This window comes from Ursus maritimus, unplaced genomic scaffold, assembly GCF_017311325.1.
Source record: "Ursus maritimus isolate PB19 unplaced genomic scaffold, ASM1731132v1 scaffold_13, whole genome shotgun sequence".
In the NCBI taxonomy this organism is placed as follows: domain Eukaryota; kingdom Metazoa; phylum Chordata; class Mammalia; order Carnivora; family Ursidae; genus Ursus; species Ursus maritimus.
In genome coordinates, this window is record NW_024423675.1 from 28,332,364 (window position 1) to 28,349,671 (window position 17,308).

General features: G+C 37.6%; 1 protein-coding gene across 5 annotated transcripts in view; it reads right to left on the minus strand.

Moving 5' to 3' along the window:
- FAM184A (family with sequence similarity 184 member A) overlaps positions 1-17,308 on the minus strand; it is a 117,319-nt gene that overhangs the window by 11,024 nt on the left and 88,987 nt on the right. For 4 of the 5 annotated variants that reach the window (XR_005834346.1, XM_040627710.1, XM_040627707.1 and 1 more), the window contains exons 11-14: positions 12,175-12,328; positions 6,060-6,187; positions 4,441-4,625; positions 3,863-4,009 (exon numbers count right to left, since the gene is read on the minus strand). Coding sequence is in view for 4 of the 5 variants with exons in the window: in XM_040627710.1 (XP_040483644.1) it covers positions 3,863-4,009; positions 4,441-4,625; positions 6,060-6,187; positions 12,175-12,328 (614 nt within the window). In the remaining variant the exon portion in view is untranslated. The remainder of the gene's footprint in view (positions 1-3,862; positions 4,010-4,440; positions 4,626-6,059; positions 6,188-12,174; positions 12,329-17,308) is intronic. The other variant, XM_040627708.1, reaches the window with a different exon arrangement.

Sequence of the window (17,308 nt, forward strand, 5' to 3'; positions counted from 1 at the left end):
GCCCAGGTCAGCTCTCTAGGCCAGCACTGTTTCCCAAAGACTAGGTGTGGACAAACAGCTGGTGGTACAGGGAACGATCTTACTTTGTTCTCCTTTACTCTTTCTGGTCATCAGAAGGAAACAGTCTCAATGTGGTTCTATGTATCTTAAATGGCCTTCACAGCAATAGCTAGCTGTTTCAGTAGTGATAATGGTTTTACTGCAGAAATAATCAAGCCTTCCTGTTAAATTTTTAAGTTACAGTGAGTCAATTAAAAATATGAAAACAATATCAAAGGTAGCCAGAAATGACCAAATTCTGAAAGATTAAAGCCTGGGAAACATTGTGTTGAGGGAAACATATAAGTTTATATAGTCTTTTACTCAAAATATAGATTTCCATTAAAAGAAATACAGAGAGAACACAGAAGTAAAACATATATAATTACTAATTAGGTCACTGCTGGATTCTCCCCAGGCATGCATGCCCTGATTTTTTTTTTATTTTTTATTTTTTTGGCTCTGACAATATATAGGTCAATGTCTAGGGTTCGTGGAACAACACAAACCAAAATTATGAATACCTAAAAAAGCTGTATAAAATGCATAAAATTTTTAAGGTGGCAGTTCTCCTGTGCTTTTTTTAAAAAAATAATTGACGAAGTCAGTAAATTGAGATTCTAGGCCAAACAACAGTATTGGCACACATGTATTTTAGAATCTTAATTGTATAAGGATAAACTCTATTATACCATCCTTTCTGAAGTTTAAGAAAAGAAATATATAATTGAAGAAGTTTAATGTTGAACCTTTCCCCATAATTTATGGGCATGGACTCTGGTGCATGACAACAGAAATACCTTTTCCTTACCTCACAAAGCTTATGAACACAAAAAGATGGTATTTTAAAAATCAAACAACAAAAAACGATTAGGGTATTATAGATAAAAGAACTCAAACAACTTTTAAAAATAAGTAATTCTGGCATGGTGGAGTATTTCTTTTCAGTTAGGGATTACTGACCTACTTAACAGTCCCGTACAGAAAACTCAATGCTTCCCCCAAGAAGAAACTATCCTTTTGTTTCAGTACAGTGAGAAGTTAATGTAAACTTAGACAATAATAATCTCTGAACCCCCTTTTCTGCATAATAAAGATCTATAATGATCCCAAGTTCTACATATATTTAGATTTAAAGTTCTTTAAAACAGATTATTCTCTCATTTGTTTCTAAAGCAAACAAAAACTGTAACATATTAGACACAAGGTTTTTACCACTATACCACTCAGGAAAATAAAACCATTTCTATAGAATATCCAAAAATCTAAGACTTTAGTACCTACCCAGCACTAGAAAAGGGTTTTCATTCCATAAGAGCTATAGAACTTACCATTTCTACAATGTTTATAGGGTACTTTCTGTTCTTTAAATTTCTAGTTCCCTCTTCCCTGGAGTCCAAACAGGATTTGGGGCAGGAACAGAAGCGAGAAGCTTCCAGTTGCTCCAGAGGCCCCTCTACTCCAGGACTGTTCCTCCAGCCCTTCCACTACCACCCACTTCTACAAATCCACAGGGCTCTTCCAATGTCAAAGATTTAAAGTCAGCATGCAGTTGGTTAGGAACTTCAGTAAGGTGCCCTTAGTCCTTTGCAACAGGCTGAGAATACTCAAATGTTGTTGTCCCCCCAGCTCCTTAAGCTGGAACGCACTCTCCTTGCTCACCACCTCTGACTACATCGAAGCCATTCAGCAGATCCAAGCAGGCTGCATTTAAGGATTTGGAACAGAAATATCCAGTTGTATAAAACTGTGCTTTCCAATATGGTAGCCACTAGTTCGTATGGGGCTATTTACATTTGAATTAAAATTAAATTAAAAATTCAATTCCTTGGTTGCACTAACCACAATTCAAATGCTTAACTGCCATTGTGTGTGGCTAGAAACAACTGTACTGGACCAAGCACATTTAGGACATACTGACTACCACAGAAAATCTACTGGACAGCGTTGGTAGAAATACATCTGTACATATGTTTGGTTTCAACTAAAAGAATAAATACCTAAGCTAGAGACTAATTATATGATAGCAGTAGTTTTCTGGTGAAAAAAGAAATACAGTTGGTTAGCAGGGACCTATACTAACCTAGTATAAAACAAATGGTAGATCTAGAAAAGTAGATAAAATATTTGACTCAAGAGTAATAATACTAATTTTTTGATCATTAAAAATTATAAAAAAACTAAGTTATTATCTACTGAAAATTCATAATGTGTAAAACCACATAAAACAGAATAAAGTAGAAACAAACCTTTAATCTTTGTAAATTAACATTCCTAAGGAGACAGGACACATGGACAGACAGAGGTTATTCTTTTGTGAGCATGTTTTTTTCAGACTGTGAAGAGGGGGATGCCAGGACGTCAGCCTCTGCCCAGTGAGGCCAAGAGAAGGGAAAGGCAACAGTAGGGTTTATTGTAACGGATTTTTGAAAATGCCTAAGGTTATGAGCTCTTACTGTGGCTCAAAAGGATTTAAAAATTACCTTCCAAAAGAGCAAACACTAAAAATCACTGTGACTGGAAAAACGATCTTGAGTCCCCTCAACATTTCAAGTGTAACTTCATGAAGTGGTAAATGTTATAAGGAATCCTCAAAAAAATTCATTCAGGAAACATTCGAGTGCCTATTAATGTGAAAATTCTGTGTCCGGAGAGTACCTCACCTCAGGAGCCACTGAAGTAAATGCCAACCACTGGGGGTGGGGGTGGGGTTCTGTTTTTTGTTTCAGCTTAAGTGAATGTGGGTATATATATTACATATATGTGACAGTATTTACGATGAGGCTTAATTAGTTAAATGGGTAAAATGTGAGGTGAGTGTTAGATTGGGGGAAGGTAATCAGGAGATTATTCTAGACTGTAAACTCAGGAGAATCTTAGAAGGAAACTGAGGTCGGTGTGGCTGACACGGGAGGATAAGGCACAGGGCACTAGGAGATTTAAGGTTTACTTTGAGACTAAGGAGACTATTTTGACTGAAGTATGTGGCGATTCTATACATACTATGCAGCTTTAATTGGTTAGAAGAAGAGCAACTGAAGGTGAATAAACCATTTGCAGCAGCAGCTTAGATTAATTCTGCGATAATTTAAATTGAACTAGAGTTTAGGCCTCAGAGACGGAGTGAATTCTATTTGCACATTGGCTATAACCGTTTACAAGCGTGTAGGAAAGAGAGGGGCTATTAAATACTTCCTTAAAACATTAAGCAATAATTAGAAATCTTGGTTTTAACAATACTGGAGTTAATATATATGAGTAGTAACTATTTCTGACGTTTCACTTTAATTTTTAAAATCAAAATTAAGTGCTTGTTTGTAGGCAATATCTATGTAGAGTATAAAAAAAAAAAGGAAGATTTTGCTCTTCCCCCCTCCAATACCCTATAATCCACTCCCTAGAAGGAAGTACTGTCATTAAAATTTTGTGTTTGTTTTTTAAGATCTTTTGATACTTGTCTATATTATTAGTGTATGTATAGGATCAGAGTATTCCTATTGGCCACAATATGCTTTTTTTACTTAACATTATATAATGGACATCTTCCACGTTTTCACCACGGCATGATGGCTCATGACCCTGAGGGACAGGCTTTGGGCAAGGATTGTCCTCGTGGAACTGTAGCCGTGGCAGCGGATACTCACTCAACTGCCTCATCCTCATTAATGAAAATATCACATTGCAATTACCATCTGTAATATAGCCCTTAAGTTGTCTTTTTTAAGTATCAATTAGATTTAAAAGAGTAGCTAATCTGAGGTTAGACACAGTCTCCTCAGTTTATTTCCCACGTATGAATTTTCTTGAATATAATATGACTTACGACACTTGTAAAGCTGCATTTATTTCCTTGAGTAGCTCGTTAGTCTTATTAAAATCTGCCCGCATGATATTTTTCTCTCTGAGGTGGTCTGCTGTCATGACATCCAGCTCTTTTTCAAGTCTCTTGTTTAAATCTTGTTCATGCAACCTGTTTAATTTATTTTTAGTTAAGAAAATGTTATTCTGAGATCAAGCTTTCAAAACTTTCTATATTCTACCAGATTTGAAATGGTTTTAGGTATAATATATAGAAAATTAATGGAAACAGCCTAAAGTAAGTTACTTACTTTGCTCTAATCTTCTAGCTTGTTAAAGTTGTCTCCTTTAATGCTTTTTAAATTATATTTTATAAAGATTTTAGTTAATTATACGATTTCCAAAGTTATTGAATGCATACATATTATTCAAAATACAAACATTTCATCTCTGTTCTAAATTACAGCAGTCAACAAATAGAGAAGTGGTTTTCAGTATCTTCCAGAAGGCAGTCTAGCCATAAAAATAGACATGTACTGCTAACTACTATACGACAGTCTTTTAGATAACACCGTATTCCTTCTGTTGTAATTAATGACATACCTCATCTGTTGGTTAGATTCACTTCGTATTCTGAGAATTTCTTTCCCCTTAAATTCCAACTCTTTGGTGAGGGCACGTATATTTTCATGCAGGTGCTGTACCTCCTTATCCAAGTCTGAGATGTGACGCTCTCTGTGCCTTAACTCCTCCTGTAGGTCTGTTATTCTACACATATGTTCCTTACTCTGCAAAGCACCAATAGTTTTTTTTAAGTAACCTCTGTGCAGGGCTTGCACCCACAACCCCGAGATCAAGAGCCACATGCTCTACTAACGGAGCAAGCCAGACTCCCCTACAAATAATTCTTAAATGCAGAAAGCAAATATTAGAAAACTTTTATCTAAGGGAAAGAAATGACATACTGGAATGTCTAATGTAATGACATTGCTTCAAAAGCAAACCACTGAAATAAAACCTAGAGGCCTCTTCTCTTCCCGTCTATAAGAAGTGTTTATACGGATAATATCAGGGTGACAAGAGGCCCAAAAGACCATAAAAGCACATCTCCCACACATTCTGCAGATGAAGAAACCAATACCTAAGAGATATCTGTCCAAGGATGATTTATAATGAACAGCAGAGCTGATTAGAATGCAGGGCTCCTACATACTCGCCAAGTATTATGGGCTTACAATAAAATGCTGGTACCACTGTCCTTTCATTTAAAAAGGCCCTGCATCTAGGGAGGCTACACACACACACACACACACCCTATGGCTTAGAAAGCAGACTGTTGAGTGTTGATGTAGCAGTTACCTTGTCTGCAAGATAAGCTGCCTTCCGTTTTCCTAGAAGTCGCTGTTTTCTACAATGCCTATCTCCACATTGTCAATTTCAGCATCAGCCTAGTTAGAAGAAAATATCACTTCTCTCCATGGTTATAAAATGGCTCACTTAAAACTTCATAGCAATGAAGAGAAAATTTGAGCTGATCATTCAACACAGCTGAAGACTAACAAAGTCAAAGTTTTAAGTCTAACAAATGAGGCCTTCATTGCACTATGCCTAGAAATCCATCCAACCAGACAGACATTTAAGATCATAAACTCTCTAACTGAAGGAAGTACACTTGGCCAAAGAGCAAAGGTGGAAAAGCGTAAGTAGTACCTGTGCTGGAGTGATACGGAAACACCAGCTACCTTTATTCTCGAGCCACTTCGACATGTAGGCTACACAGTAGGACTATTTAAATTCAAGCTTACATTACTTAAACTTGAACAAAACCAGACACACACTCACACTAGACACATGGCCATGTGGCCAGTGACTACCATAGTGGATAGCACAGATACAGAACAGGTCCATCATCTTGGAAAGTTGTACAGACAGTGCTGTTTCATAGTATTCTGTCTTCACTCTTCATATTATTTATATTTCATTGTTCGTTTTCTCAAGAAGCAAGTAAAATTCAAAATATTCAATTAAAAATTCATAAAACAAAATGGAATTTTATGACCAATATGCTAAAGTCAAGTTACCTATTTCCCTTTAAAAATAAGACTCCTCAATATAGATGATAAATAATAACTAGTTATTACGAAATAATTTTCAGAAAATTGTCAACATTCAAATCTATTCACATTTAGGGAACCATCACATAGCAGAATGTTCTTCTTTACCTGCCTTCTGCTGATGTCCATGCTTCGCTCTAGCTCCATCTTAGCGGCTGCCAGCTCCTGGTGGTGACTATGCCGTAACACATCAACTGCAGCTGCATGTTGATGGTTCAGTTCTGAGCGTAAGGAAGCTGGAATGCAAGGGGAAAAACCCTTTTGTGTATTTTACAAATATTATTGATACTTCGCAAAAAAATTGTAGAAGTCACAATATTATTTTTTTAAATTAGGACACTTGAATATCATGAATTTAGGACACAGACTGTCATGAATTTAGAGGTCATCTAGCTTTGGTAAGGATAAGAAAATTTTCAGCTGCTCAAATGGATCAAGGTGTTTCCACATATGCTTTTGGTTTTCCAGTAAGGTGTGCAGGGAGACAAAATGTTTTTTAATTTTTCTCATTGGCTATTGGAATAATAACATTTTAGAACTGAACAGTACCATAACATATATTCATTTAGGAAGCAACTTCCCACCCAGGTAAGAATTCTTCCACAATAGTTCTGAAAGCTGTTAAACATTGGCTGGTGAATGCTTTAATCTGTAAGTCATGATTTTTATTTGAATTTAAGATTATTTGATACATTATGGAATGTCAGGTACTACACTAAGGGAGAACAGAATATGACCCTGTTCTAACAACTGCACAGGCCAGAGGGAAAGGCATCATGCCAGGGAATTAAGTGGGGTAGCAGAGATGAATATTGGCTGCAATGAAAGCACAGTGGTGGAAGTACCCACAGTTCCTAGGAGAAGGAAACTGGGAAAACTATTACAAAGGAACTGTCACAGTAACTCAGTTTAAAGCACTGAGTAAGGCTCTCCAAGTGGAGAAAGAGAAAAGCATTAATGAGGAAGGGATAACATATGCAAAAGCAGAAAACAAATCTATCAGGTAAACTGTCGGAAGATTGGTGTGGTGGGTGCCCACGGAGCCTGTGATCATAGTGGAAAGAAAATGGAGCCCAGTCTGAGAAAGTTCTAGCACAAAATGCTTTTGACTCTATGTTTGGGTTCATGGTTCTCAATCTGAGATATGTGTGACAGTATGTCTGAGGGACTTTTAGGGTACACATGATTATCTTCTGAAACATGAATTGTACTTGAAGATTTTGGGGAAAGCCGTTACTTTCATGTTAATACACAGGAGATATGGGTAAAATGCAAATTGTACATTTTAAGGCTAAAACATGAGGCAACTTCAAAGAAATGCTGTGATTGTAGCTAGTCATTTTAGGCTCTTCCTGAGACCTCCATGTAGGGGGCATAAGTTCAGTCTCCCTGGTGTAAGGGCCACTTCTGTGGAAAAACTTGATAGGCACTGAGGTAGGATATGGGAGTCACTCAAGGATTTAAAGTTGGGAAGCTCCATGGTGAGATCTGAGTCTTACAAAGATTAGCCACACTGGAGTCTGGAGGGTGAACTGCAGGAAAAAGATCAACGAGAAGGTGATGGCAATAACCCAGGTGAAAAATGATATGACCATGAACTGAGTATGACAAAAGGACTATAAGGAAGAGGGAACAGATATAGGAAAAATTTCAGTAAAGGAACTAACAGGATGTGGAAGCAAAAGAAAAAAAGTTAAATGCATCTTCTACCTTCCTGGCTTGGGCAACTGGGTAAACAGTAATACCCTTAATTAAAATGGAGGTACAGGAATGGCAACACATTTTGGACCTGAGGGAGATAGTGAGCTAATATTTAAAAATATAGAGTACAAGTTAGATATTCTAATTTTCTAATATGCAGTAAGAAATAGAAATCTAATTCATGAGGAAAGCAGTTTGGTCTAGAAATACATTTTTGGAGTCACTAGCATAATAGATCGTAGTTGAAGCTATAGTTATGAATCCAGTCAGCCAAGAAAAGCCTGAAGACCCAAAAGCAGACCAGAGGGCTGGGGACTAAATCCTAGGAAAATAGCAATATTTAACAGATGCATGGGAAACAGGACTAGGACATGAGATTAAAGAGCAGGGATCAGAAAAGTGGGAATGCTGTGGAATTTCTAAGTTCAATGGTGACCTCAGCGAGAGTAATTTCAATGGAATAATGGGGGCAAAATGTAGACCTGAAGGATCCTGACAAAGGACCAAGTATCTAGAATACATGAAGAACTCTCAAAACTCACTAATAAAAATACAAACAATCCAGTTAGAAAAGATATACAGATGGCAAATGAACACATGAAAACATGTTCAACGTCATTAGCCATTAGAGAAATGCAGAGTAAAATTCACAACGAGCTAATACCACACTCCTATCTGAATGGCTAAAATACAACACAGTGACATCAAATGCTGGTGAGGATGTGGAAGAAAACTGTCACTCATTCATTGCTGGTGAGGATGTAAAATGGTACAGCCATTCTGGAAAATAGTTGGGCAGTTTCTTAAAAAAAAAAAACAAAAAAAAAAAAAACTAAAAAAACAACAACAACTAAACCTACAATCATCATATGACCCGGCAGCTCCACTCCTGGGCATGTATCGCAGAGAAATGAAAATTTACACTTACACAAAAGTGAAAACACCAGATGTCCTTCAATGGGTGAAGGACAACAACTGTCTTTCAGCAATAAAATGGGACAAACTACTGATACATAGAACAACCTGGATGAATATCTAGAGAATTATGCTGAGTGGAAAAAAAGCAATCCCCAAAAGGTTATACGTTATTACATTTGTAACATTTTTTTAAATGACGAAGTTATAGAAATGGATAACAGATTCATGGTTACCAGGAATTAAAGGTGGGGAGGAAAGGGAGGTAGGTGTTGCTATAAATGGGCAATAGGGATCCACATGGTAATGGGAGAGTTCTGTGTCTTGACATTGTCAATGTCAATATCCTGGTTGTGATATGAACTATAGTTTTGAAAGATGTTACCACTGGGGGAAAAGGGATAAAGGTTTCAAGGATCTCTCTGTACTATTTTTTTTAATGATTTTTTATTATATTATGTTAGTGACCATACAGTACATCCCCGGTTTCCGATGTAAATTTCGATGATTCATTAGTTGTGTATAATACCCAGTGCACCATGCAATACGTGCCCTCCTTACTACCCATCACCGGTCTATCCCATTCCCCCACCCCCCTCCCCTCTGAAGCCCTCAGTTTGTCTCTCAGAGTCCATAGTCTGTACTATTTCTTACAAGCTCCTATGAATCTACAATTATCTCAAAGTAAAAAAGTTTAATTAAAAAAAAAATCACAAAAGTCCTTTGTCAAAAAAAAGGTATTGAAATCAAGTTTCAATGGACTAAACAAAAGTGCTAAAACTTGGCCTGTTTTTACTTCTCCTCACACAACTGTGGAAAGTCTGTGCTTCCCTTGGGCCAGAATTTTACAGACTACCTCTGCATTTGACTGTAAATTCCTCTATATAAAGACAGAGCAGCAGTTCATTTTTGAATTCTCCTTGCGCAGTAGTCTCCATAGCATGTAATGAGGTATCCCACAAATGTCTGATAAATAGTCTTACTATGATTTTCACCCTAGCTATGACAGTGGCTTGTAAAGGAGGAAGAAAAGAGAGCTCTGATGACTTGGCCTAGGGCTCCTCGCAACAGTAGGGGCAATGAACTGGGTCAAACGGCTTTGTCTTTGGGGCCCAAGGTATCCACAACACTTTGGTCTTCTTTGTTCCCAATTCCTACTTGGAAAGGGTATGCCACTGAAATGTGACAATACACAATAAAAACTCTGAAGAGAATTAGAGGGAAAAAACCAAACAAAAGGAAAATGAGATGGTAGGAATAAAAAGTTCTTGAACACCACCAAAAAAAACCTCCAAAAACTCTTTAAATACATATACGGTTTTTCTTCAAATCTCAACTGATCTCCTTATAAAAAGGCAGTGATTTGAATACCTCAAAGATTAAAATCCCTTTAAAGAAATATCTGAAAAATACCTAGACAAAATGTCAGACCTAAACATGAGTTTTCTCCTAAAAACAAAATCCTGAAGTGGAAAAAAACCATATGACTATCAAGTCTAAGGACAAGTGGCTCCATGACTATCGACTCATTTCAGTCACTGGAGAGTGGAAAGTCTGAATGTCCTGACTCCGTTTAGTCCCTTAGTGGTAGGTAGAAGCACTGGTGAGTGTTGCTTTCATAGCCAGAGTAGGGAGAAAGTTGAGGGGACCTCACCTCACTGTTTCTGTTCTATTCATTCTACTCTTCCATACTCACTTCTTCATCTGGTAACTTCAAATATACAAAACACTTAGATATTCATTTTGGTGTTTCAGAAATTAAAAATAAAGCTGTGATCCCATATTGAATTTTAAAGTAGAACATACAAATAAATACGATAAGATTAAAATCCTTTCAGGAAAAATATTCCATGCTCATGGATCGAAGAATTAACATAGTTAAAATGTCCATGCTGCCCAGAGCAATCTACACTTTCAATGCTATCCCAATCAAAATACCGAGGACATTTTTCAAAGAACTGGAACAAATAGTCCTTAAATTTGTATGAAACCAGAAAAGGCCCCAAATCGCCAAGGAACTGTTGAAAAGGAAAAACAAAGCTGGGGGCATCACAATGCCCGATTTCGAGCTGTACTACAAAGCTGTGATCACCAAGACAGCATGGTACTGGCACAAAAACAGACACACAGACCAATGGAACAGAGTAGAGAACCCAGAAATGGACCCTCGGCTCTTTGGGCAACTGATCTTTGATAAAGCAGGAAAAAACATCCAGTGGAAAAAAGACAGTCTCTTCAATAAATGGTGCTGGGAAAATTGGACAGCTACATGCAAAAGAATGAAACTTGACCAATCTCTCACACCATACACAAAAATAAACTCCAAATGGATGAAAGACCTCGATGTGAGACAGGAATCCATCAAAATTCTAGAGGAGAACATAGGCAGCAACCTCTACGACATCGGCCAAAGCAACTTTTTCATGACACATCTCCAAAGGCAAGAGAAACAAAAGATAAAATGAACTTTTGGGACTTCATCAAGATAAAAAGCTTCTGCACAGCCAAGGAAACAGTCAAAAAAACTAAGAGGCAGCCCACGGAATGGGAGAATATATTTGCAAATGACACTACAGATAAAAGACTGGTATCCAAGATCTACAAAGAACTTCTCAAACTCAATACACGAGAAACAAATAAATCAAAAAATGGGCAGAAGATATGAACACTTTTCCAATGAAGACATACAAATGGCTAACAGACTCATGAAAAAATGTTCAAAATCATTAGCCATCAGGGAAATTCAAATCAAAACCACACTGAGATACCACCTTACGCCAGTTAGAATGGCAAAAATAGACAAGGCAAGAAACAACAATTGTTGGACAGGATGTGGAGAAAGGGGATCCCTCCTACATTGTTGGTGGGAATGCAAGTTGGTACAGCCACTCTGGAAAACAGTGTGGAGGTCCCTTAAAAAGTTAAAAATTGAGCTACCCTATGACCCAGCCATTGCACTACTGGGTGTTTACCCCAAAGATACAGACGTAGTGAAGAGAAGGGCCATATGCACCTCAATGTTCATAGCAGCATTGTCCACAATAGCTAAATCATGGAAGGAGCTGTGATGCCCTTCAACAGATGACTGGATTAAGAAGTTGTGGTCCATATATACAATGGAATATTACTCAGCTATCAGAAAGAATGAGTTCTCAACATTTGCTGCAACATGGACGGCACTGGAGGAGATAATGCTGGAAATAAGTCAAGCAGAGAAAGACAACTATCATATGATTTCTCTCATCTATGGAACATAAGAAAAAGGATGATTGGTAGGGGAAGAAAGGGATAAAGAAAGGGGGGGTAATCAGAAGGGGGAATGAAACATGAGAGACTATGGACTATGAGAAACAAACTGAGGGCCTCAGAGGGGAGGAGGGTGGGGGAATGGGATAGACCGGTGATGGGTAGTAAGGAGGGCACGTATTGCATGGTGCACTGGGTGTTATACGCAACTAATGAATCATCGAACTTTACATCGGAAACCGGGGATGTACTGTATGGTGACTAACATAATATAATAAAAAATCATTAAAAAAAAAACATAAAAAAAAACCCACTTCTGCCCTTAAAAAAAAAAAAAAAGATTAAAATCCTTTCAAAATACCAAGCATAGCCTTTCCTTCATCTTCTAATTCAAACCGAAGAGTCTGAAGCTCCTGTTCCATTTCTATCCGGAAGCCCTCCATTGACTCTCTGTGTGCATCTTTTAATGACTGAAGCTCTGCAGAATGTTTTTGTTGTAAATGATTTTCAAGAGCCTAAAACAGGAGACACATACTCAAATTATAATGCTAGAATACAGGAAGGAAAATGCAAGCAAAATCAAAATTACTACAACTCAGTTATTTAAGAAAAACAAGGCATTTGTAATTCATTTTCAAGAAAATTAGATATAATGACCTTCAGGAAATAAATTAGTAGGGTCACTTCAGTAGAACAATCCTTATGAAATCGGTTTGATTCAATATACTGTGTTTGAACTGGGATGTGCGTGGGCCCTTTACCTCCGGTAGTTTTCAAATAAAATCATTGACTGAAGTTGCCGAGGCGGGTAAGCCACCTAAATTAATGCATAGTTTCTCTGTGTGCACAAACTTGGAGAGGAAAGAGAGGAGAGGAGGGGGCATTAACAAGAAAAGATCTCCTTCCGATCAGAAAGAGATGACAATGGCTTTTACAACTCCAACCTTATCAAATATTTTGTAGCAACTTTCTATAGGCATTTGCGAACAGAAGCAAAGGTTTGAGAGCAGGTAACTGGAAAAGTAAACAAACCTCTCATGTGATTAGTTCTAAAAGCCTAACCAGAGAAAATGGACTACCTGTGGCTAAAGACTAAGAGAAGATATGTGGCCATATGAAAAAAATAGAGCTCACGGTACTTCAAGTTTAGAGACTGAACTGTGCCAGGAAGGGTTTTCTTAGCATAATCTGCAACATGAAGGGTTTCTAAAAAAGATACCACGTTGTATTTAGGGTTAAATTTCTTTAACCATTGCTCTAAAATACTGTTTTTATGAATTAGTATTTGGCTACTTATGCTCACTGTTTCTAAAGTGTTCTATTTCTGAAAAATAAAGCATAGGTTTCTTTAAATATAGTAATATAAAGGACTTGAAGTTTAGATGATAGTTACATAGGTAGGTTGGCTACCTAATGACAATAAAACTGCAGGTTCTGATTTCTTTTGAAACTGGATTCAGGTTTCAAAGAGACTGAATGCGTAAAATTAAAGTACTGATACAAAAGCGTATGTGTTCTAATTGACGAATGATATCAATGAATAGGTTATTTACCAATCAGGCCTCATTGTGTGTTTATGTGCTGTACGGAAGTACAGTTGACATACAATATTAGGTTCAGGTATACAACATAGTGATTCCACAATGATGAACGCTAGGAAATAATCACCATGGTAAATCTAGTTACCATCCGTCACCATACAAAGTTATTACAATATTACTGACTACATCCCCATATCTTATTTAAAAAATTTTTTTTATTATGTTAGTCACCATACAATACATCCTTAGTTTTTGATGTACTGTTCCATGATTCATTATTTGTGTATAACAGCCAGTGCACCATGCAATACGTGCCCTCCTTAATACCTATCACTGGCCTATCCCAATCCCCCAGAGCCCTCCCCTCTGAAACCCTCAGCTTGTTTCCCAGAGTCCATAATCTCTCGTGGTTCATTCCCCCTTCTGTTTGCCCCCCCCTTCATTCTTCCCTTCCTTCTCCTACTGATCTCCCTGCTATTCCTGATGTTCCATAAATGAGTGAAACCATATGATAATTGTCTTTCTCTGCTTGACTTATTTCACTCAGCATAATCTCCAGTTCCATCCATGTTGCTGCAAACGTTGTAATCGTTCTTTCTGATGGCTGAGTAATATTCCATTGTATATATGGACCACATCTTCTTTATCCAGTCATCTGTTGAAGGCATCTTGGCTCCTTCCACAATTTAGCTATTGTGGACAATGCTGCTATGAACATTGGGGTGCATATGGCCCTTCTCTTCACTACGTCTGTATCTTTGGGGTAAATACCCAGTAGTGCAATGGCTGGGTCATAGGGTAGCTCTATTTTTAACTTTTCGAGGGACGTCAACGCTGTTTTCCAAAGTGGCTATACCAACCTACATTCCCACCAACAGTGTAAGAGGGTTCCCCTTTCTCCACATCCTCTCCAACATTTGTTGTTTCTTGCCTTGTCAATTTTTGCCATTCTAACTGGCGTAAGGTGGTATCTCAATGTGGTTTTCATTTGAATTTCCTTGATGGCTAATGATTTTGAACATTTTTCATGTGTCTGTTAGCCATTTGTATGTCTTCATTGGAAAAGTGTCTGTTCATTTCTTCTGCCCATTTTTTGATTATTTGTTTCTGTATTGAGTTTGAGAGGTTCTTTATAGACCCTGGATACCAGCCTTTTATTTGCAGTTTCATTTGCAAATATATTCTCCCATTCCGTGGGCTGCCTCTTAGTTTTGTTGACCGTTTCCTTTGCTGTGCAGAAACTTTTTATCTTGATGAAGTCCCAAAAGTTCATTTTTTCTTTTGTTTCTCTTGCCTTTGGAGATGTGTCATGAAAGAAGTTGCTGTGGCTGATGTCGAAGAGGTTATAGCCTATGTTCTCCTCTATGATTTTGATGGATTCCTGTCTCACATCAAGGTCTTTCAACCATTTGGAGTTTATCTTTGTGTATGGTGTGAGAGAGTGGTCAAGTTTCATTCTTTTGTATATAGCTGTCCAATTTTCCCAGCACCATTTATTGAAGAGACTGTCTTTTTTCCATTGGATGTTTTTTCCTGCTTTGTCAAAGATGAGTTGACCATATAGCCGAGGGTCCCTTTCTGGAGTCTCTATTCTATTGGTCTATGTGTCTTTTTGTGCCAGTACCGTGCGTGCTGTCTTGGTGATCACAGCTTTGTAGTATAGCTTGAAATCAGGCAACATGATGCCCCCAGCTTTTTCTTTTCCAACATTTCCTTGGTGATTCGGGGTCTTTTCTGGTTCCACACAAATTTTAGGATTGTCCCAGTTCTTTGAAAAATGTCATTGGCATTTTGATCAGGATGGCATTGAAAGTGTAGATTGCTCTGGGTAGCATAGACATTTTAATGATGTTTATACTTCCGATCCATGAGCATGGAGTGTTTTTTCCATCTTTTTGTGTCTTCTTCAATGTCTTTCATGAGTGTTCTGTAGTTTCTAGAATATAGATCCTTTACCTCTCTGGTTCAGTTAATTCCAAGATATCTTATGATTTTTGGTGCTATTGTAAATGGAATTGATTCCCTAATTTCTCTTCCTTCAGTCTCATTGTTTGTGCATAGAAATGCAACTGATTTCTGTGCATTGATTTTGCATCCTGCCACATTACTGAATTGCTGTTTGAGTTCTAGTAATTTGGGGGTGGAGTCCTTTGGGTTCTCCACACAAAGTCTCATGTCATCTGTGAAGGCAGAGAGTTTGACTTCTTCTTTGCCAATCTGAATACCTTTTATTCTTTTCTGTTGTCCGATGGTTGTTGCAATCTTCTAGTACTATGTTGAACAATAACGGCGAGAGTGGGCATCCTTGTTGTGTTCCTGATCTTAAGGGAAAGGCTCTCAGCTTTTCCCCATTTTGAATGATATTCGCTGTAGGCTTTTCATAGATGGTTTTTATGAAATGGAGGATGTATCCTCTATCCCTACCCTCTGAAGGGTTTTAATCAGAAAAGGATGCTGTATTTTGTCAGATGCTTTTTCTGCATCAACTGAAAGGATCATATGGTTTTTGTCTCTTCTCTTATGAATGTGATCTATCACACTGATCAATTTGCGAATGTTGAACCACCCTTGCATCCCAGGGATGAATTCTTCCTGGTCATGATGGATAATCCTTTTAATGTACTATTGGATCCTATTAGCTAGGATCTTGTTGAGAATTTTGGCATCCATATTCATCAGGGATATTGGTCTGTAATTCTCCTTTTTGATGGGGTCTTTGCCTGGTTTGGGGATCAAGGTAATACTGGCCTCATAGATGAGTTTGGTAGTTTTCGTTCTGTTTCTATTTTTTTGAAACAGCTTCAGGAGAATAGGTATTATTTCTTCTTTGAATGTTTGGTGGGAATCCATCAGGCCCTGGACTCTTGTTTTTGGGAAGGTTTTTGATCACTGCTTCAATCTCTTCATGATTAATCGGTCTGTTTAAATAATTTCTTCCTGTTTCAGTCTTGGTAGTTTATAGGTTTCCAGGAAGGCATCCATTTCTTCCAGGTTGTTTAATTTATTGGCATATAGTTGTTGATAATAGTTTCTAATGATTGTTTCTATTTCCTTGGTGTTGGTCGTGATCTCTCATCTTTCATTCATAATTTTATTAATTTGGGGCCTTTCTCTATTCTTTTGAATAAGTCTGGCCAGTGGCTTATCGATCTTATGTATTCTTCCAACGAATCAGTTTCTAGTTTGGTTGATCTGCTCTACTGTGCTCCTGATTTCTAATTCATTGATCTCTGCTCTAATCTTGATCAACTGCCTTCTTGTGTGTGGGTTAGGCCTGTTCTTCTGTTCCAGCTCCAGCTTCTTAAGGTGAGAATATAAAGACTGCATTTTAGATTTTTCTATTCCTTTGAGTGAGGCTTGGATGGCTATGTATTTTCCCCTTAGGACAGCCTTTGCAGTGTCCCATAGGTTTTGGACTGATGTGTTTTTATTCTCATTGGTTTCCATAAATTGCTTAAGTTCTTCTTTAATTTCCTGGTTTACCCAATCAGTCTTAAGCAGGATGGTTCTTAGTTTCCAAGTTGTTGAGATTCTTCCAAATTCTTCCTTGTGACTGAGTTCCAGTTTCAAAGCACTGTAGTCTGAAAATATGCAGGGAATAATCTCAGTCTTTTGGTATTGGTTGAGACCTGTTTTGTGACCCAGTATACGGTCTTTTCTGGAGAAAGTTCCATGTGCATTCAGAAAGAATGAGTATTCTGTTGTTCTAGGGTGTAGTGTTCTGTATATATCTATGAGGTCCATCTGGTCCAGTATGTCATTCAAAGCTCTTGTTTCTTTGTTGATTTCCTGCTTAGATGATCTGTCTATTGCTGAGGGCAGAGTGTTGAGGTCCCCTACTATTAAACATATTATTATCTATATGTCTGTTTATTCTGGTTATGCGTTGGCTTGTGTATCTGGCTGCTCCCCTGTTGGGGGCATATTTATAATTGTTAGATCCTCTTGTTGTAT